Source organism: Corvus kubaryi, unplaced genomic scaffold (genome assembly GCF_017639235.1).
Source record: "Corvus kubaryi isolate FWS band 111438036 unplaced genomic scaffold, C.kubaryi_AGA036_p1.0 split1-131, whole genome shotgun sequence".
NCBI lineage: Eukaryota > Metazoa > Chordata > Aves > Passeriformes > Corvidae > Corvus > Corvus kubaryi.
Genome location: NW_024582073.1, coordinates 15349943 through 15372615, shown reverse-complemented (window position 1 = coordinate 15372615; position 22673 = coordinate 15349943). Strand labels below are relative to the sequence as shown.

Genomic DNA, 22673 nt, shown 5'->3' with positions numbered 1-22673 from the left:
CCACTGATTCAAAGCTGTGGAACAATCTGAAGAAAATTACTGAAACATCTAGAGAAGGAGGATGTTCTAATACTGCCATTTGATAGTGTTCACACATGTTGAGATTATCTGTTAAAAGTTCCATGATTATTTCTGAAAAGGAACATGAGTACATCTTTACAGAATAGCACAATGCTTCAATCCTCTGAATTAACTACACAATGTGCTATTGTTTTCAGAGTTTTAAGAGTATTTATAGTTTCTAGCAGAGAAAATAAACACTTAAAAAGCTGTTACAGAAATTAATTCTGAAAATCTCTAGCTAAATTATTTTTTAATTTAAAAAAATCAGAAGGATCATCATTTAAAGAAATGGCTTTTCTTTCATAATGAGGTAATTATTATGTAACTACCACAAAGCCAGGATAATGTAGTTTTATTTACTTACACAGCAGAGAACTCTTACAGAATTCTGCACATAGTTGTGAGTTCAGTGAGAGAGCTCCAAAGAGGAAATAATTAAATCAAATTTGTAAGCTTAGAAACAGATGGTTTGTACCAGCCTGGGAGCCATAAACTGAAAAGGAAAAATACCAGGGCAGAACTCTGTGGAATTGTCTTGAGTGCTTCGGAAGAAATACTTTATACTTGTTAACTGAATTGCACAGTATTAGTCTCACTCTGCTGATGCAGCTGATCTTTGCTGTTACAAGCTAACAGTGAAACACAGCTAGCTGGTATTGGCTCATCAAAGTTCACACATAGTGCTGCTAAGAATACCTAGATTTCTGGACCAAGTTTCTACTAAAACTATCACTTAATGATCTAGAACCCAAATCCAGACACTTAGTGCTCTAACAGGCATTTTGGTGGTGGGAGAGCAGGTTTGGGTTTTTAATGGTTTTTGCCAACCCATTCTCTGCCTTCTTTTTTAAAACGCAGCCATTTAAAACTTGATTCCCTTTTTTATTTGTCTATTCTCCACAGGGCTATTGGAGCAAATCCTCTTTATTGTGATTGTAACATGCAGTGGCTATCTGACTGGGTAAAATCAGAATACAAAGAACCTGGTATTGCACGTTGTGCTGGTCCTGGAGAAATGGCAGATAAACTTCTTCTCACAACTCCTTCTAAGAAATTTACTTGCCAAGGTATGGTTGTTATTTTTTTTTCTCTTTGAAGTGTCAGTTTTTAACTTGTACAAATAGTTGAGCTGTGAATTAGGAGTCGTGTGTGCTCAAAATACGTTTATTATAACATCTTCACTCAGTTTGTCATTATTACTCAGTGAGATGGCCTTTGGTTCCACTCAGGAAATGTATTTATTTTAAAGATTTTAATTCCTATTTCTTTTAAAATAGATAGAGAAAAAAGTATTCGGATTTGCAGTATAGTATTCCTCATGTGTACATAGTACAACATAGTACAGGAGGTACACAGGTACTTTGTACTGCCCCAGTCATGAATAGAGTTTAAACATCTACACTTCCCTTAGCCTTTTTCCTTCAAGCTGTTCACTGTAAAAACTGTAAATACATTGATAATCCTTGAAGTCTTCTGCAATTAAATGTATAATATGTCTCTGATATTTCAGAAGAAAGCACAAACCAAACTGAAAATGAACAAACAAAAAACTAAGGAAAAGGTAGATAAAGGAATGTAATAACCACTCTAGAGGCCTCATTCTAAAATGCTGTTAAACGGGCAGGTTTCTCAGGGTATTTAACTCCATGTTGGTACCAGTGTTGCTGGCATTTGTATCACAACCTGTACTATTGTCCATTAATTCCTAGTTTCTTTTTCTCAACTGTACCATTACTTTTTAGAAACGTACACTTTTTACTTACATCAAGTGAGAACTTTGTTTGTTTACTGTTTAATCTTCCTCCTTTCCACTGATTTATCTCTTCTTAAATATTTTGAAAACACAGAAAGCTTCTACTGTAGCTTCATTTTTCATGGGCCTGATTTCAAAACATTAAAACTCCAACTGAAAAAAAACCAACCAATTATGTGTTCTTACATTTTTAAGCCATTACTAAGCTCATTGTGATTTCTGAGGCATCAGATGAATATGATCTTTAGTCTTGTAGAAGTAGCGTAATGTCTAGGTAATCTTCAAGCTGTTTTGACTTATTCATCTTTTAATGTATCTTCAAAGGTGAACTTTATCCCTTTGTCATTTTGTTCTTAAAAAAGCCGTGGGACTTTCTCAGAGTTTGTCTTATCCAAAGTTGTTCTTTACTGCACACTTAATCTATTCAATCTTTTCTCTTTAGACTTTCTGTCAAAAAACTTTTTGGTTTTTTTTAATATAAAAACTACTGGAAGCCATCTTGTTACTTGTGATGCCAGTGAATTATTTTTCCCTCTGAATCCTTCTTGAAATTTTTCAGCATCACATCTCTGAGGTCATGCCAGTGTTCATTGCATATGACACTCATCTGTTGTAAAGTCTCTTAACCTCATTTTAGATAGGACATTTGCTGGCCAATCTGATTGTTTTCTTTGCAAACATCCACTGAACAATATTGCAGATATGCTTTTATTGCACACTGCCGTAGGGATGAGAGTGAAAGAATATTTGCGTGGACATGAAGAACCTGTTTAGTTATTTTCCAGCTTTTTCAAGGGGTTTTTTTTACAAACTGTATCACTTCTGCTTACAATCATTATGTTTCTGTCAGGCAATCCAGAAAGTATATCTTACTCCCTCTTGCCCATCAGAAAATATCCTTTATATTATTATGCAGGGTGAGAACTGTGTATTTGTTTCACTTCCAAGAGAGGAGATCTGGTATTATGGATACCTTTGAAAGAAAATAATTTTCCTGCCACTGTCATATGAAGATGCTCACAATTGCAGATTGCAGATCAGCAGCTTCTCAGTGACATGATGGCCCTGTAAGACATTTTGTGTCTGTTGCTCAAAGTAATTTTATCTTTTGTTTAAAAATAAACTGCTGAATAATAGAAATTAGGTTCCTATTAGAACCAAAATTTTTGGCTATGAATAAAAGGGCTGTTTTCAGAATATCCCTTGATGGTCTGCTACTGTATATGTATTTACAGGAAAAGAGTAATGTGTAATTCCCTCTTATCACTATCTATGGATCTGACTGATAGTGAAATGGGTGCTTGAATTTTACCTACATAATGATAATTCCCAGTGAAAATGGCATTTTACAATAAAGTCTCTTCCAGTTGTAAAGCTCGGCAAAATCACTTTGCCTTACTCTAATTTTCTGAATTCTTTTACTGCAGGAATCATCTGTTAATATTTTCTTCTTCCAGTTATTTTTTTGCATTTGTGGGTGGGTTTTTTCTTTCTTTTTTTTAATGTGGCCTCTAACAGCTTCTCAATCTTTTGCTTTTACCTCTTTGTCATCCATGCCCTGCTTCTAGAGATTCCAGGGCCTTGTGGTTTTCTGATACCAGGTAAGGTTATAAGTAGATCTGGAATGGGTGATCTGCTTAAGAACAGACCTTCTGACCTTCCTTTTGTGTACCTCAAGCAGACTTCTCTCCTAAGACACGCATGTTTACTGTCCGTTTTTCCCTGTGATGAATTTACAGCTGATTATTCATGATATATCATTTTATGTATATATATAGCATATTGTATGAACAGTTTTTTTATTTCAAAAGTCTGGATTTAAAATCTGAAAGTTATCTAACTGAAATTATTACTTCCATTGCATTGTATTAAAATTGGTGATTTCATTAGCAGTGTAGATACTGCTTTTGAGGCCATATGCAAGAGAGGAGTCATAAAATGTCAGAGCTCAAAGTTTTTGTTGGAACAGGTTTCTCTAGAAGCTGTTTTGAGAGGGTTTGTGTCATAGGTTTTCTTAAAGCATCTTAGCTACATGTATGTCTCTGTGTCAATAAAATACTATCAGGTTTTTTCTATTTACAAAAGAATTTTTTTTCTCAGGGCTTATTCAAGAACATAGATGTCTACAATTTGAAAAACTAAACTAAACAATAAGTTATGAACCAAATTCTTTTTCACATACAAGTCTTTTAACACATGCAAGCAGAAAGAGGAACACTATAGTGAAAACACAAATAGGTTCCAAAATTGTCTTTGCTTTTTTTTGATCTTACAACTGAAGAATGATAAATCAAAATACTCATTTATATTGGATACTACATATGTGTTAGTTTGAAATAAATAAAGTATGAAATCAGATAATGTTGTTTACTATCTTGTTGAGACTTAGGTTCCCATTTTCTGTCTGTGTTTTGGAAGTGAAATTTAGATTGCTAAACCATTTTGGAACAAGACCTTAGTTACTGAATGTTTTTTAATTTGTGCCAATTAATTAGCATTTTATTGCATGAAAAGTTGAAAAGAGGATATAGTATTCAGAATAAACAGAAGCAAGGATTGACTCCCAGGCTATATTGCATTGTTACAAATTTTTATGCATGTGCCTCTTTGACTTAAGTTTTTTCACAGAACCTCTTAATGTACTCCATAATCAGCAGTAGACTAGAGTACAGTCAGGACTTTCTAGATGTTGATTCTGTCATGTTTATTTCAACTTTTCTACCTCTCCTGTGTGCTGATATAACACATACTTTAACTAGCTATAGATTTCTCTTTCAAAATAATGTAATGAAGAGAAAAAAAAATTAATGATCCATACAGATTATGGCTTTGGCAGTAAGCACTTTATCACATATTACCATGTTCTGCTTGCAAGCTGTGACACAGAAGGATACCAGCAACTGCAGATTAAAAAAAAAAAAAAAAATTAAAGTCACCCGCTCTTTGTCTAACACTTCCTACTGGATCCTTACAACCACATGGCTTCCTTCCAGGCCAGCTCCTTTACAATTAATCTGAGATTAATTTGCAAAGACAAATCAGAAAGTTAGGCAATCTAAGTTTAAAAATAGAATAAAGCCCCATATCTCAGCAAATCCCTTTCAGCTTGGAAAACTCTGCAGTTTGGCTCATTTTGTGTAAAACCTGTTACGGAGCCATCAGACATTAGCTCTTGCAGGTCCCAGGAGTCTGGGGTCTTTTTTCCATTTAGATTAGAAGAAATCACTGTTTATTCCTTCAGAGGAACAATTCACCTGTGGGTAACTCAAGGGTTTTTTTAATAGGGGAAATCTGAAATCAAACTGGAGGCAGTATTGTCATTAAGCCATGGAGTGGGTGATAGAGAATGTATCTTCATTCTTTTAATAGGCATTTGGCAAAGTCACCCATTTTCTCTTACAGTAATCAAACTTCACAAAAATTATGAAAATTAATGATTGTTTGTACACAGGTGTTTTCTAACATTTAACAAGAAACCAGTGATTTCTGTGGTTGCTTGACAAAAAAAAAAGGTTACCTAACTTAAATATTCACCATAAAATGGCTTTAGAACTGGAAAACTACAGGGGAAAAAAAAAAAACAACTTAGAAAACATCTGTATAAAAGAGACAAGATTTGTGTAAGTCAAAGCTCTAAGTCTGGGTTCTGAAACTTAGGGTTTTGTCAATTTTCGTTTCTGAATCCTTTAATTATAATCATTAATAGAAGAAGCTGGCCTGCAAGCATGGATTGCAGTCTTCATTTGCACATAGGTTCAAGGTACAGTTTACATAATTTGTGGGCTCAACTAACACAGTAATGCACAGAACAGTGGCTGACTTCTAAGGAAAAAAGACACAGTATAGAGCTATTTATGGTGAGATAGCTTGGACAATGAATTTAAATTACAGTTTGCAGATGTTCAAGAAATTTACAGGCAATTTTAACATTTCATTTTGCCATCTCCGTGATCCTGCAGATAAAAAAATAAGTTAAAGCAAAAATGCATTTAAAAAAGTGTTCTCTGTAACACCATCATGGGAAGGATTGAAAATTGTGATAGCCCGTTTCCTCACAGGCAATTCCTACCCCATATCAAAGCAAAAGCTGAAATTGTATTCTTCATTTTGTTAGTAGAAAGGGAAGGTAATTTTCATGGATTATAACTGTACAGCTTTCATAGAATAGGAATATGGGAATCACTTTGGTGTCAGCTTCTTAACAAAAACCAAAAAGTAATACTTAAACCAAAAATCCAATCCCAAATTTATTTGGTCTCATCAAAAGAATTAAGGACAGTTCAGCATTTCATTAATACACCACAAAGTCTAAAGTCTATTTTAAAATTTAAAGCAACATGGCAGATAGGTCCTGTCCATGGTAAATTAATAGTTGCTTGTTTCTGACTATCCAATTTGTATTTTTAAGGGCCTGTGGATGTTAATATTCTTGCAAAGTGTAATCCCTGTTTATCAAATCCGTGTAAAAATGATGGAACCTGCAATAATGATCCAGTTGACTTCTACAGATGTACATGCCCATATGGTTTTAAGGTAGGCACTGCATGAAGAGGAAAAAGCTCACTGAAATGTAAGCTTATCCGTAACAACCTTGAAGTATTCTTTGTCTCCCTTCCACTAGTGTCTGTATTTTCCTCTTACATTATATTTGTTGTTCCCTGTAGGGTCAAGACTGTGATATTCCCATTCATGCTTGCATTAGTAACCCGTGCCACCATGGTGGAACTTGTCACTTGAAAGAAGGAGAAAAAGATGGTTTCTGGTAGGTTTTTTAATTGTAATAACAGGATGGAAAACTACTGAGATTTATATGGTAAAATAATGTTGGTGTTAATCTTTAGGTTCCCTGTGTTTGCTGGTAAGTGCACCACAAAGGCAGATTTTTAGCACTTGGGAAATGTTCAGAACATTTTGCCATCCTTGGAAAGCTTCTAAAGCTTTGAATCAGTTAAAAACAATAACAAATGATTGTAATTAGTTGAGGCATATCAGGTCAAGACACATAGTATTGACTCCATAATGCTAATTAATAGCTAGCTAGATCCCTGCTGAAAAAATCTCATCATTCATCTGTTGTTGTGTGTATTACTTCAACAGACAGCATGTAAATGATAAAATGTAAATCCCAGTGAAACAGAAAATTAATGATTCATTTGAAACTCACTATGCCAGCAGATAAACATGCTGTTAGCATTTTTAATCTTGAGTTATTTAATCACACAGTACAATTACTCCAGATGTACTTCATGAATTATGAAATAAAGTTCTTTAGCATTCTTATGTGAGATTATTAGTCATTTAATAATCTATACCTCAAGCTTGTTAGAAATGACACTTCAAAAAGATACAATTCATTATCCTGCAATTCATTATGGCATTATTCTTACTTTTAATCCAAATTCTGCCCAAGGATTAAATAGTCTTCTATTAAAAATTAAGTGTATACATCTTAATACTATGCCTCAAGAATTTAAATTGACATAGTCATGCCTCAGAATTTGACCTTTTTCATTTATTTGTTTGAACACTACATATTTTGAAAATCAAAACAATCTCATAGTGAAAGCTTCAGAAATTATAGATAGTGCAAACTACATGAAAATGTATGTGCAGTCATGTTTGAGTGACTTTTACTATCTATTTTGATGTATTTGTTTTGCAGAAACATGATTAAAAGCAAAAAATAAATTACTGCTTTGAAGAATTTATACAGAATTTGGTTTTTTATATGAATGCATGTACGTTAAAGAGAGTTTATATTGGTGCACTTAACTGAATGATTGTGGAAAACTATTACATACTAATCACTGATTCCGGAGTATTTTCCATGTATTTAACCTTAAAAAACCAAAAGGATCACTTTCCATAAGAAATATAATCTTATAATGTAAAGGAAGCATGCTTTTCAAAAGGAATGCTCCATGATTTAATTTAGCAGGGTCCTTAAAGTAAAGACTAAGGTATGACTTTAGAAGTATTTTTCTGTTATTTAAAATATGAAAAATACTTTGGGATTGTTTGATATAAGGGCTTTTTACATTATATCAATCATGTTCTGTTATGGAATATTATAATTCTAATATAATTCTATTAGTTTCAGAACTTCTTGTCTGGATTCCCCATCTAAAGTGTCCATGTGGTTATTTGGTTTTCTGTATTAACAGGTGCACTTGTGCAGACGGATTTGAAGGTGAAAACTGTGAAGTAAATGTTGATGACTGTGAAGACAATGACTGTGAAAACAATTCTACTTGTGTGGATGGAATTAATAACTATACTTGCCTTTGTCCACCTGAATATACAGGTAGGAGTATAAGAGAAAGCACAGGTAATTCCAAGAATTCCTAGCAGAACAGTAATATTTTCCACTTTGCAGGTGAATTAGTAGTTACTCTACAACTGACTTAATACCAGGTTTCCCTCCATATTTTTCTCCTGTACAGTTTGTAGTCAAAACTAGAGTTAATGTCCACTCAATAATTCCTTTTTTCGTTTTGAAATTACAGTATTCTTATATTTAAAAGGTCATTCAAAATGTGTTCGTCCCTACTGTTTGCCTAGACACCTCAGTGGAGGACCTCTGTAGCTGTAGAAATCTGAAAAATATTCTACTTTTATCTGTAATCCTCATTTTACTATAAAGAATTTGTCTGTGCCATTGGGGAACTGTGTTTGGCTGGATGCTGTCCGTCCTGTACTCCGCTAGAAATATTAATACCGAGTGTGATGCTTCCTGCACAGAATAAAAAGACAAGTGTCTAATTATTTGTTTCTATCAGTTGGCAGCCAAGCCAAAGCATATCCTTCTCTTTGTGACAGAGGATCTCTTGCTTGCTGTCATGGTCTCTGTAGGAATGAAGGATAGTTGGAAAAGCAGCACAGGGGAAGTAGATCTGTTGTTTGCATTGAAATGTTTTATAGCTTTTCTAACTAGACACATCTATTTTCTATCAGCTAGCTGACCACTAGAAGAACATAGAGCTTAAATTAATTATAATTTGAAATGCAAAAAAAAGAAATGTAAGATCCACCATAATTTGGGAATTAACTCTACTCAGTTATCCTATATTTTTACTTTAATCAATCAATCAAAGTTGAGCTCTGGGAAACTGTAAGGAGAGGTGAAGGCATGAATTAATTTCCTTTATTGAAAACCCAGATAACTCCTTTCTCATGCCATGTGTTTCCATCACTAGTTCCACAAAATGTTGGATTGTTCCCATGTTTCAAGGTATTCAGATTTAAAGTCAGAATTTAAGTATTGGGAATGCATAGTGAGTGAAGATGTTAAAACACAGGTATAAGAAATACAACTTCATAATCTAATATAGGTATTCACCCCGTACTTATTCTCAGTAAATGTTTGGTAGAAATTCCCCCATGCAGGATAAGCTACAATATCTAAAGCAATAAAAAAGCCAGAAAGCTAGAAAGCTATTTAACAATAAGTGGATGATCCATATCTGGAACGACAGACATAATCTTCTCTTAAGACAAAATACTGTTTTGCCAAGTACCAATACCTTAACACCTAAGAGCAATTGACAATTCAAGCCTTGGAAAGAAATAACAGGCAACAGCCTCAGTAAGCAGAAACAGGTGTTTTCTATTTCTCCTACAACTAATATTTCAGGTATATGTGAGTCGAATTTCAGCTCCCCAGGCATCAGTTGCTATCTCCTTTAAAATGGGATCAGGTATTCTCTTGTGTAGGCTGGAAGAATGTAAAGCAAAGTCACATCAGTCCAGTATTCCTCTTCAGCAGCTTCATGCTAGGAGGTTTCATGTATCTATTGCATAGCAGATAATTCACTTGCAAGTGCATTCCTCCTCTGCAGCTTTGCAAGTGTTTTTACCTATGTTGCTCATTTCTACATTTTCAACCTTATTTTAACTTTAACTGCTAGAGTCAATAGTTTTCTGGATTCAAAGTATGCCATGGGAAGGACTGCTTTTTATTGAATATCCATAAATTGGATACAAAGGATTGTCTATATGTCCTAGACTAAAACTTTGATTAAGCGTGCCTGTTGAATTTTTGGAGTATTGAAAATGAAATGTAAATTTTAAATTTACAGTTGAAATAAAAATTGAAGCATTTCTCTATATATCTCTATGGATAGAGCAAAAAAGGAGTGCATAAACATTGATAAAATTTTTGCTGTTGGTATTGCAGTTCTTTAATCAAAATACAAGAAAATGCATTTTTAAATTTGTTTCATAGCTGTGCATAATTTCACTGTAATCATATGGTGAGTTTTACAGATACAATACCTGCTCATAATCTCTACTGAAGTCAGTAAGACACATGAATAGGTGAGAATCTTCTCACCAGCTCTAAAAGAAATCTAAACAATCTCTTTCTAATCAGTACGTTTAGCCTCCCTGTTAAAAACTGTTGAGAATTTGCACTAGCTTATCAGACTTTTTTCAACACTTTTTTTTTAAAAAGACCTTTTTTTAAATGCATCACTAGAGCCTCGACTCATTTTATAGAAATTGTAGCAAAACTTTAGGTTTTCCATTATACAGAATAAAGTACAGAATCTACAATATACTATCTATCATACAAAGCATCTAAGAATAAGACACAATGTGTGAGATCTTAAGTGATTTTTGAAATAAATTATAAGGTGAAATGAAACATTGAGCTAGCCAAGGGGTCCCCATATCTGTCAACCATGGTCTTGCATAGTAAATAACCTTCAGTATTAAGAATTAAACTGAAAGCAGTCTGGACACATCAGGATCTAAAAAGGGTAATGTTCAGAACATAAAGTAATAGTACAGTTTCCTCAAGTGTGTATGAGGTACCAAATAATTTGTAGAACTTTTCTTCCTCTCTGGCCTATAACCTGAGTTGAAAGATAAATAACAGAATCCCTGTCAAGTACGTATAGAGTGATTTTCATGAGGAACTTTGTAAGCATTTGGTTTTTGATATCTGTCCTAACAGGTTAAAATCAGATATGGATATTTCTAATGTTTGTTTTTTTTAAGAAAGGTATTTTTCACTAAATGAATTCATGTACTAGCTGGCCAAAAGTCTGTTAACAATCAAGAAAACAGGCTATATATTCAATATATACAAAGATTTTTAGATTCACAGGTGTTGATCTCTAGCATAGAAAGTCCCTGAGCCGTAAGTGGCACAGTATATAATACTAGGAAAATACTACTGTAGCCTTGTCCTTTCCTCTTTTAATTCTGTTGGCAATACCCCGAATCATCTTTGTTCAAGATGTCACAGCGTATATGAACTCAACATGGAATTGCACCAGCCCAGAATATTTTTCTGGGTGAATGGTTATCTGCAAATACGCTTTACATTTCAGCAGCATCGTGTAAGGAAGAAGTCAGCTGAAACCTGCTGGTATGAAATGTAAATCATTCTTCTATAAAGTCTTATTTTTCTGAGGGCTTGTTAGAATCCAAAATGAACTGCAAAGAATGTTCCAGTGTAAAACTGTCTCTTTTTGACTTTTCTAACAATTCCTTGAAAACCAACACTTCTCAACTATATTGTGTTGATTTAAAAACAAGCAATTAAAAAGCTTATTGTGCTGTTGCTTAAGAATCAGGAATCCATTTTTCTCTGCCTCAGTTAAGTTTTACAGCAACCACCACAGTTACAGGTGGAAAGACAACGAATGGTATTTGCACTATAATATGAGCTTTCTTAAGACTGTATCTGTGAAACAACAGTAAGCAAATGGAATCAACAGACATTCAGGTGTCTCATGAAGCCTGGAGAAATAAAACATTCAAAATACCTCACTATGTCCTGCACTCTTTAATCTTGCTATTCTCTTAACATTACCGTGTCCTTTATTTTAACCTCAGTGTAGTAAACTTCAGGTCATTTTATGTACATTCTATAGATTACAGATAATCATTTCTCTTGCTCATTGTCGTCAGTCATTAGACCACAGAACTAACTGATCCAGAAGTAGAACCTCTCTTACGCCGCTGGTGGCATGTACTTCTTACCTTTCTGTTTGTTTTGTTCTGCTGGAGGTGAGACTTTGAAGCTTGCTTCATTTGCTGTATCAACCTCTCTGCTGCTATAGTTGTGCATTAGCTTAATGTGCTATGCTGTCGTATTACAATGTAAAAAGTCTCTTGTCTCTTCTGTCTTTGTCACTGCAAGCTGCTAATCTGAATGAAGTGGAAAAAGGTCAGTTGTCTTTTAAGCCTATTTTCACTTACCTTGGTTTCTCACTTTCCTTTTCTTAAAGGTGCATGGATTTCAGTTATTACAAATGACCAAATAAATCGTATATAGATATAATTTAGAAAGCTCACTGCAAATCCTCAAATTAGGCACTTGGCTGTTGCTGTGAATACATGTCCAAAGAATGTTGTTGAAGATGCAGATTGCTGTGCAGGAGTAATTTAATACTGCATTCATTGTCTTTTTTTCAGATGTATTAAAAACTTGTGCAGACACTGATACAGGACTAAAAAAAGCTTAAATTATTATGTTCTGAATCCTTATTCGCCTCACCTTAAAGCCATCCCTTGGTTCTGTGCCAATGTATTCTCTGTGTTATAGCACTTAGCACTGTTTTGCTTTAATTTTTTCAATAGATTGTGTTACTAGAAAACATGCTGGAGTATCAAATGGCAATCTTCTTGCTCATTATTTCTGTGGCTTTTTATTTGCTGTAAATATCTTAAAAAATTGAAATAACCATATTAATCTGGGGCTGTGGTAAAAGAAAGGTAATATTGAAGAGATTTATGACACTGACTTTGGGTGTTTAATTTTTAATTTTTTTTAAGTTTCTGCTTAGCACCTATCACACTAACAGACATAAGCCATCTTCTCTGCAATCCAATCATATATACAATCTGAGACCTAGCATAGTTAATGACAGTACAAAGTTGCATATTTAGTTTTAAAAGCAAATTAATAATTTTGTGGTGTATTTGCCATTAATTTGATAAATATATTTTCAGTTTTTAAAGCAATATAATAGATTATATATAGTAATGAAAATACGTTCATTATCCATGAAGTAACATGTTGAGCAAGACTGCAATTATATCATCTATGTTGATTAATTTAGACCTCTGATGAATAATTACTACAACATAAACTCAATGTAAATTTTCTCTGTAACTGAAGCAGAGTATAAGGTATTTCCAGAAAATTATTCCAACCATAGGTTTTCCATGCTTAAACTGTCTTCCATTTAGACATGTTGCTGTATTCGCATTTTATTACTACTCATGTGGACAGCAAAAATAGCCTGCTGTTTTTCTTGTTTATTACACAAGTGTGAACTGTAACATATTAAAATTACTGATTATAGAAAGAACAAAGTCCTCACAAACAAATTATCAAACATCCAGGGGATGTGAACTAAGTTCAGCTCCAAAATTAAGCAGATGTGCATGTGATACATATTTATATTAGCTTGCCAGCTGAACATGAAAGTTACTGATAGTTTATAAGTTGCTTAGAGGATCAGTCAGTTTTATCATGAAAGACATCTTTTGAATTGTGACAGTATTAAGAAAAAAAAAGGGATCATTTCAAGCAATTATCTCAGTTTAGGCAAGCCTTAGAGACAACCTTCCTGCCACTGCAATAAAGGAGCTGCTTTACTGCTTTGAATTCACTTGCTAATCAAATAAGTACCTTCCTGAAATTTAAGCATGCAAGTAATCAAATGAAAATCATGTGACATCAAACTTGATAAAAAGTTTAATAATTTCATCAAATTAAATCATAATCCCCATCCTTGTAAGAACTGCATGTGTTACATATTCTTAGAATAAATAGATACATTTGTTACTCTTGCTTTTTATCACTCATAAAATTTTCTATTTCATCTAGTTTAATATACTTTAAATGACTGTTCTATATTAAAAGCTCAAGTAGTAAAGTAATTTTACTGCATTTGCATAAAGGGGAATTATACATGATATTTGTGGCACCTAAGCTACCTGCTACTGGTTTAATCACTGCCATTACTCATTCTAGTCTACGATCCACCCTTCTGTATACCTTAATTGTCTTAAAGCTTACTTGCCTAAAAGTTACTATTTCTCTGCTGTTATCAAGCAGCAAATGTAAAACAAATAGAAATGTTAAACTAAATAAGCCCCGTCTTACACTGAGATCCACAGGCACGGGGGATAGCTAGAAAGACTTACGAGATGGTGAAAGATAGGAACAATCCAGCAATTTGACTCTGAAATTAAATTCCAAAAATATATTTAGATTTATGATTATAAAATGCATCCTACTGTGACTGCAAACTTTTGTTAATTCTAAGTAATTTTGTCCCTCATATAGTAGATACTTTTATTTGTATTTTCTGAATAATGAGTTTAAGACCTGAAATAATTTATGTTGTATACTGTACATTGAACTCAAGGCTTAATAAAAATGCAGCAATTTTCTGTATATGGTTTGTTAAATGGCACTGACATTTTCCAACCCCTTATGTGCTCTATTGGCTATTTGAGTCGCAACATCAAACAGAGACATCCAGTCACAGAGTCAGATAGTGATACCTAATTGATAAAACATAAACACTGCAAAAGTTGACTCACAGTATATCATAACTAAGCTCAGAAGCTGGAATGAATATATAAGCACACATATAAAATCCTTCTATTCTAGTCTGTGGTAGGTATTTGGTATTTTGACTTTGGAAGAGGAAATAATTCTTCTAGGAAAAACCTGAGTTTTGATAATTAAAACTGACTACTGTTGCTTTCTCATTCTCTGTCTAGTTTTTGTTCAAATAGCAAACTCAGCTTTGCTAATAATTTAAGGGTGATTTTAAACTTGTTTCTTCAAAACCTTGCCTGTAATTAGCAATGTGCTATTATAATCAGAAGCCTATGTCCATTTTTGTTAGAGCTGTGCTCTTCATTCAGAAATGTAGTGGCTGACATTGCTTTATTTTAAATTTATTGCGCAATTATTCAAAATAACAAAGATGTAAATCGTCTTTCACGTCATTGCCTTGTTACTCATTATTTGTTGTACTGCATGTCTATATATTGGAAAATCTAGAGTTAAGGGTCTGTTCAGCCTTGAGAAAAGAAGGCTTGGGGCAAGCTTATCACCCTGTTCCAGTATTTGAAAGGGTGGCTGCAGGGAAAATGGAGACTCCCTTTTTCACAAGGAGTCATGTGGAAAAGGGGTGGGGTAATGGGTACAAGTTACTCCTGGGGAGATGCCAATTAGATTTAAAAAGAGAAAACCTTTCTACAATGAGAACACTGAGCCATTGGAATAACCTTCCCAGGGAAGTGGTGGGTTCCCCAACATTAGTCACTTTTAGGATCAGCTGGACAGGGTGCAGGGCCATCTTGTCTGTTCTGCTTTTGCCAAGAGATGATCCTTGAGGGATCAACCTGGTATTCTGTGATTAAGTTTTTTGTGATTTATAATCTTATCAAGTCATAAGAGTGAATTAACACACTCAGGGGAAATAAAAACTGACCTGTGAATCTAGCAAACGTAAATAGCCTTGGATAGCTATATCAAGTATCATCAGCATACATCAGTATTTAATAATGTTTTCTGGCTGTTTAAGTCTGCATCGTACTCTATGCAAAATCTCAGTAAATATTTGTCTGGAGCTTGGAGGGCCGTGTTCATTTGTGCCACACAGAGTTCCACTGGTTTCAATGCTACTCTATACCAGAATCCAGACTCCCTAGATGAATTAAGCAAGATGCCTTATGAAAAGAGTTATTGCTGGTTCTAATTAAACTTTGGAAACTTTTCACAGGTTTTTTGACACTTTATCCGCTACTTACTTTTAAACAAACTAGTCTGTTCCTTATTTTCCTACACACAGAAATGTTCCCATCTTTCAAAAACATAATTACTTAGCCAAGCTCTTACAGAAGCCTCAGTTAAAATATTATTAGATGAATAAAAGAATGTCCTCAAATATTGGTGTCAAGCTTCCTTGAATTGAGACTTCTTTCTCACAACCTTTTTTGATTATTTTGCAGTATGCTCTTTAAACATTGTATTATGTGTCCTGAATCAGGAAAGTCTCTAAGATTTCCTTCCAGTAAAGCCAAGGAGCCTAACTTGGTAAATCTGGTATTTTCTTCAATGCGTGTTTCACTTTCATCGCTATATTTTCATTTCAACAAAATTAACTACTCCCTTCCACCTTGTCTCATTTAAATTCTGAATAACACAATGATTATTCAGTATGCTGAAGGAGGGGTTTCTTTAGCAGGAAACTATACTCTTCAGTGCTTCAGATTCCATATCCCATAATTTACTTACCTTTTCTATTAAGTTTTTCAGCTTTATTTTGGCCATGAGAATGCTCCATTTGAAGTATAGACCTATTAGCAGTTATTAACAATTATTAATACTATCTATTAGCTGTAGAAGACTTGCATATGGATTATTTTGGCTTTTTCTTCTGGTATTTATATCTTCATTCAGAAATAGAGTATCTGTTGTACATATTTGGATTCCATCTTGAATTTTTCTTGTTTTTCTTTTTACTGATCCTGTGCTCAAGTCTGTCGTTAATGCTACAGGATTTTTTAATGACTGAAGGTTGTACTATAAGTAAAGCTAGCTTTTATGATCATAGGATTTTTTACATTAGTCTTTTGCTATATGACCACCATGTTCACCATATCCTTTTCCTTGAATCCTGTTTCCTATTTGCTATGGACTGTTTAACTAAAACTCCAGGGATGTGATTCACCATGCATACAATTTACAAATGCAAGGGGAAAGTTTCCTTACTTTCCTGCTGTCACAGCACAAAAGTCCTGCTTCTAAGTGTTTTTCTACAGAGTACTCAGATCAAAGTCTGACCATAATCTCAAAAATGCCTGGTGATGTTTGATGATGTTTGCAAGCTGTTTGGCTGCAGTACGCCTGGTAGTGTAACATTGATTTTATGATTTGAAGTGGGAATTTTTTCAAAACTGTAAACCTGTTTAAAACTTAAATCCAATCATTATGTAGGATTCACAGCTAAGAGTGGGAAATAAGGAGATGTCAAGTGCCCCTGAGCACCCCACATGAGGTGATTCAGCTTTCAGTATAGTTCTGAAGATATTAGGGCCATCAACCTATGAATACTGAAATGCGGTGTACTCTAAGAAATCCTGTATTTTATAAATACCTGGGGGAGGATATACAAAAATGAACAGGCTTAGACACTGTTCAGTAAAGCTATTTTCCCCACAAGGTATGTCCGAAGTCTGTGCCAATGATAATCTAAGCCGTGGCCCAATTAATATCCTATAGCAAAATCAGTTCAATAAATTTGACAGCAATGGTAAGAGTGCTTGCTCCTACTATGCCACTCCTGAATTGCCTTTTTCTAGGTATTCTGGTTTTCTTTTCACTGAACTGTTGCTGTGAAAATGTAAGAGACAGCAAGCTGCAGCCCTGCTTGGGAGAGAGGCTCAGTGTATCACTTTCAGAAACTCTGATATGCTGTTAGATTTAATAATCTTGGGAATATTTAGAAGTGTTTTTGTCCCAATTTTTGTTAGTACTATACAACCACATTTTAATTATTTGTAGTTGGGCTGTCATATATTTTTTCAGTTCTGTATACAATTTAATATACAATATTTGCCATAATAAGATATTTGTGTAGGTGTGTATAAATGTGCATATATATCCACATATATGTAGGCACATACATACATTTCTAAACTATGGGAATGTGCACAAACTAGGTTAAAACAACAGTCACTTTTTGCTTATTCTACTCCCATGATCCTTAAAATCAGAATTCTCTGTTCCCATACTTGCATCTCACTCTTAAACACTGCTGGTCTTTAAACAGATTTTAGCTATTAGACTAAATGCTATGTGAAGAATAGCACTGAAGACCTCTTATATATGTATTTGTTTGAACAAAGCCCATTGAAAAGAGAAAGAGATCTGGGTTTTGTTTAATATAGCGTGGGATGCAAAGAATCCCTGGTATTTCAGGATTCTTTGTGCACTGACCTAGTCATAACAGTTGCACATTTCCAGACTAATAATTCTGTTGAGAGCTCAAAGAGACTTTGAGGATAGAATTATAATCCTTTGTATTAGTCGTCTTCAGTGGCCTGCATTTGATCTCCATTCAGTTTCCTACATATAATGAGTAAGTCACGTTGTTGCTGACAGTTTTCCTGAGGCTGTTAAGTGGCCTGTGCGTGAGCGCCATTTTCTTATGTTAACTCAAACCTTTATTTGGTTTGTAGAGAAAATGCACTACCTGCAAATTGAGAATGTGGTATTTATTTATTTACTTACTTATTTATCTTTAAAAAAAAATACTTTGTGTAGAACCACGCTGTATCTTTTTAATGGCTGCAAAATACTTGTCTAGCTGTTTTTTGGCTTGTCCTCTCATTTTTGAAGGTGTAGAGGTCCCATGTCTTGTTGCGCTTAGTATATATGCTTCAGTTCTGTTTTTACTGGCATAACCATCTTTTCTCCTGATTCAATTTTGCCTTTTTCTCTATCCTTGCTTTAATATAGACTATTCCTCAGCGCTTTTGAAGTTTTTGTTTATTTGTCCACTCCACTGCAAGCCACTGCCATGCTCAGCTCAGTAAAACTGAGGGATACCAAATAATTGCCTCTTTGAAGGCAAGTTCAGCTTGAGCACTGATTGTCTGATCATTCAATCCTTTCTTCTGCTCTTTTCTTTGTCATTTTAATGTACAGTTCTACTTTACTTGCCAGCTCATGTTTTATTACTGGATGGAGGACAAGGGACAATCCTACTCCCTCTGTAGTTTTAGAGTCTGACGGATCTGTCAGTCCCTGAATTCAGCAGGCACAGGGTTTATACCTGTTCATTATATATATATTCTTCATGTGGATGCTGGAATAAGTGTCTCTACCTTACAAACCAGTGGTTACAAGCTTAGCAAGTGCACTATTCGTGGTATCATCTGGTGAGTTAGTCAGGGAACAAGATATTGTTGATCTGTTTATAAACATGTGTTTCCTTTTCATAAAGTTGCAAATAAAATAATTTTTAACCATATTAAAATACTATTTAGATTATAACCCCATTTTGGAAATTAGAGCCACTGCCTCTATCAGTAGGGAAGGGTAGATATTTTACATAGATTATTTCTTTTCTCTTCACAGATGATAGATAATTATGGTACATTAACAAATGCAAAAAATGGAGAGTCATATTTAAGGAAAAGTAGAAAACAAGTGTTCATTTTTGGATATTTGGAATTGTATTGACATGCAGTGATATTAACAGGTTTTTTTCAGGTAATAGATTGCTTATAGTGATAGGGCAAATCTGTGCATAATGTGCTTAAAAATAAGAGAAAAACATATTGATGGCTTTTTTGTTCTAGTGAGAAGACTCAATCACTAGTGTTGCTATATAGCAGAGGTGGATAAATATTGTAAATTTTTAAAAATTACAAAATTAACATTTATATCCATGGATAGATGATTGATGTTGAACTTGATATTGTTTATAAAGGAGTTACCAGGTATATTCTTATTTATTTTTATTATTTCTGTATTACTGTTTATTTATTAGTATTTATTCTAAACGTATTTATTAATATGTAAAGAAGTATGCATGTTTCAGTGTTAGCAAAGGAATTTGTAGCCATTACTTTTAAAATTCTGTTCATTGCTATTTTCAGGTCACTGTGATATTTTCACTGAATTGACAACATACATTATATTTCAGGTGAACTCTGTGAGGAGAAATTAGATTTCTGTGCCCAAAACCTGAATCCTTGCCAGCATGATTCAAAGTGTATCTTGACACCCAAAGGATACAAGTAAGTCTGAAATACTGTTTCAGAGTCCAACTGAATCGAAATTTGTATTTCTCTATCCTGCCTATATTCCTTTCCTTCTGTTTAAGTGGAAGTCAATTCTATTCTCAAAGTATTAATTTTGATTATTAGTAAGCATTATGGCATAACAAGCCATTATTTTCATGTAAAGCTGCATTATTATCTTAAGTATGTTTTACTGAATTTTACTGATCTTTAACAGTTCTAATTCCAATCAGATTTTAAATGGAAACACAGGGTAGTCTTTATGATGGTTTGTGCAAAACCCTTTTAGGACTCTGGGCAGTAGGAAAATAATTGCATTTAATTGAAGTGAAATAATTATATTGCTTTTAGAGAAGTAATTGTGAAAGAGATTATTAGGAAGGCATGCTGAAAGGTATAAAGTAAAGAATTCCCTCCCCAGGAAAGCTAATCTTTAATTATGCCATATCCTTATCATGATTAATTAGTATGCACAATTTAAAGTTGTTTTATAGGCTTTAGGTTAATAAATACAGGAAACCTGCAGCTTTAAATTGTTCTCACAAGTACCTGTTTTATACATAGCATGCTTTTGTGCTAAAATCAGATTAATTATTATCATTTCCACTAGTTATGAAATGACATTTTATTTAAAATATGGGAAAAATATATTAAATATTCAATTGTATGTGAAATTAAGTTGATAGTTTTCAACTCGAAAATAGAAAAATGGTTTGGGTTATGTTGTAGTGCATTATGTTTGTTTTTTCATGTCACTTCAATAAACCTAGTTTAGTGTCTTATACTTTACTGTCCAGTTCATTAACCTTTCATGTTACTTTCTGAGCTTATAAATCAGAAAACATCACATGCAGTATACTTCAAGAATGTATCTCAGTCAGACTTTTAATAGCATGCTTTATATTCTTTTTCCCTTTTCTTTTTCATGCATGTTGTTGAATAAAAATGAGACATACTTGATTGAAGTACTAAATTTAAAGTTACACGGCTATTTAAAATCACACTTGCCAGCTTAGAGAAAATTTTGGATACTGAAAGAAATAACATCAAGGAGGGAATCACAAGATCTCATGAAATCAATTAAAGACATCTTAATTAAAAAGAATACCATGTTGGATGCATGGATTTGTAATCTTTTCCATTAATTTTTCAGAGTTCTGGGCATTCACTCAGTCTTACATATGAGAAATCCCCAAAGAAAAGTCACTAGCATTAGCAATGAGAGTTTCACATGGAAAAAACCCAAACAAATAAACAAAAACCATTACATACTCTCTTGAGGATGAGCTGTTTCTAGTTCAGTGGGGTTCAGGGACGGCAGATGATGTGTTTTGAGATTTCTGTTAGTTCACCAACCATGGAGCTATTGCAGTAAATCAGACTGGTGGAACTGTAAGGGAAAAAATTATGCATAACCTTTAAACTGTATAAATGGACCACTGGTCCGTTCATAGCTGTTCAGTTGACAAAGAAAATAACCATCAGTACAAGACTTGGACTATTTGCCTCAGTTTCACTAGTTAAGAATATTGATTATATTTAGTGTTTGCAGCCACGAACAACATCTTGCAATATTCTGCATTGCTCATAAATTCTAAAAACTGTCAAAATTATTTATGAGGGCTCTCTAGATTTACACACAATTCTTCAATATAATAGCAGGTGTGTAAACATTTTAACTAGCAAACCTCTATTCATTACATATGTAGATTCCCCATCTAATAATATGATTAAGCTATATAGTCTTTACACACGAAGTAACAGTAATGCCTTTTTTTCCTTGATTTTTAAACAGTACAGTAGTTCCTTAACTTGGTCATAATCACACTGGATCATTAAAGGGCACTGTGCTATCTGATTTTCTTTCCTGTTTTACAGATGTGATTGCACACCTGGATATGTAGGTGAGCATTGTGATATTGACTTTGATGACTGCCAAGACAACAAATGCAAAAATGGAGCGCAGTGCACTGACGCAGTTAATGGATATACATGCATTTGTCCAGAAGGATACAGGTGAGAAAGATCTGAAGGTAGTACAAACAGGTATGTCTTCTGTCAAAGCTGCTTTTTCTTGGAAATAATGATTGTTTTCTGTTTTCATTTAGTGGCTTGTTTTGTGAATTTTCACCACCAATGGTTCTACCTCGCACCAGCCCTTGTGATAATTATGAATGTCAAAATGGAGCCCAGTGTATCATAAAAGAAAGTGAACCAATTTGTCAGTGTTTATCAGGCTACCAGGGTGAGAAATGTGAAAAGTTGATTAGTATAAACTTCATCAACAAAGAATCCTATCTGCAAATCCCTTCAGCTAAGATACGCCCCCAGACCAATATCACTCTACAGGTACGTTTGCTTGTGTTGTAGATTCTCTTTTCTGGAAATGAGAATAAATGACTTTTCATGATATGGAAAATGACCCAAAGTGGTCATTGGGTCACTTAAAGAGCTTTTCACAGTTTGAGCTAAAAACTCTAGAAGAGTTAATGCAATAACTATATTCATATGGGAGAAGGTGGGCTTATTGATAGGAATAGAAAGAGTTTTGTCAGGTTGCCCTTCAAAACAGAATTTTATTATGAAGTAACAGACTATGGCAGTAAATTCAGAGATTCACTTAATACTTCATTTTTATTAAATACTTAATTTTAGTTGTTTCTAAATATTTCTATCTTTTAACTAGATTGCCACAGATGAAGACAGTGGGATCCTGCTGTACAAAGGTGATAAAGATCATATAGCAGTGGAACTGTACCGGGGTAGAGTGAGGGTCAGCTATGACACAGGATCATATCCAGCCTCTGCTATTTACAGGTGAACCTGGATGAAACACATTTGTGACTGAAACAAAACCTATATTCATTCCTTATATCAGTGTCACATTTTTTAATAGATGGTTAAAAGAAATATATGCAAATGAATGTATTGTCAGACACTTAAAACCTCTTGCCAAAAGATGTGATTTGGCTTGGTAAATAACTCTAATGCAGATATGTCAGATAAATATATTATTTGATGCAATAAAACAGAATAAGAGTTAGCTTTCAGCAGAATATTTATACAT

General features: G+C 33.9%; 1 protein-coding gene across 19 annotated transcripts in view; it reads left to right on the top strand.

Moving 5' to 3' along the window:
* The window catches only part of SLIT2 (slit guidance ligand 2), a 263131-nt gene that overhangs the window by 222156 nt on the left and 18302 nt on the right, over positions 1-22673 (top strand). For 10 of the 19 annotated variants that reach the window (XM_042053071.1, XM_042053072.1, XM_042053063.1 and 7 more), the window contains 10 exons: positions 967-1130; positions 3385-3417; positions 6225-6349; positions 6481-6578; positions 7981-8120; positions 11967-11993; positions 19510-19603; positions 21485-21622; positions 21715-21955; positions 22293-22423. In XM_042053071.1, the coding sequence (XP_041909005.1) occupies positions 967-1130; positions 3385-3417; positions 6225-6349; positions 6481-6578; positions 7981-8120; positions 11967-11993; positions 19510-19603; positions 21485-21622; positions 21715-21955; positions 22293-22423 (1191 nt within the window). The remainder of the gene's footprint in view (positions 1-966; positions 1131-3384; positions 3418-6224; positions 6350-6480; positions 6579-7980; positions 8121-11966; positions 11994-19509; positions 19604-21484; positions 21623-21714; positions 21956-22292; positions 22424-22673) is intronic. The other 9 variants (XM_042053068.1, XM_042053067.1, XM_042053062.1 and 6 more) reach the window with 3 other exon arrangements.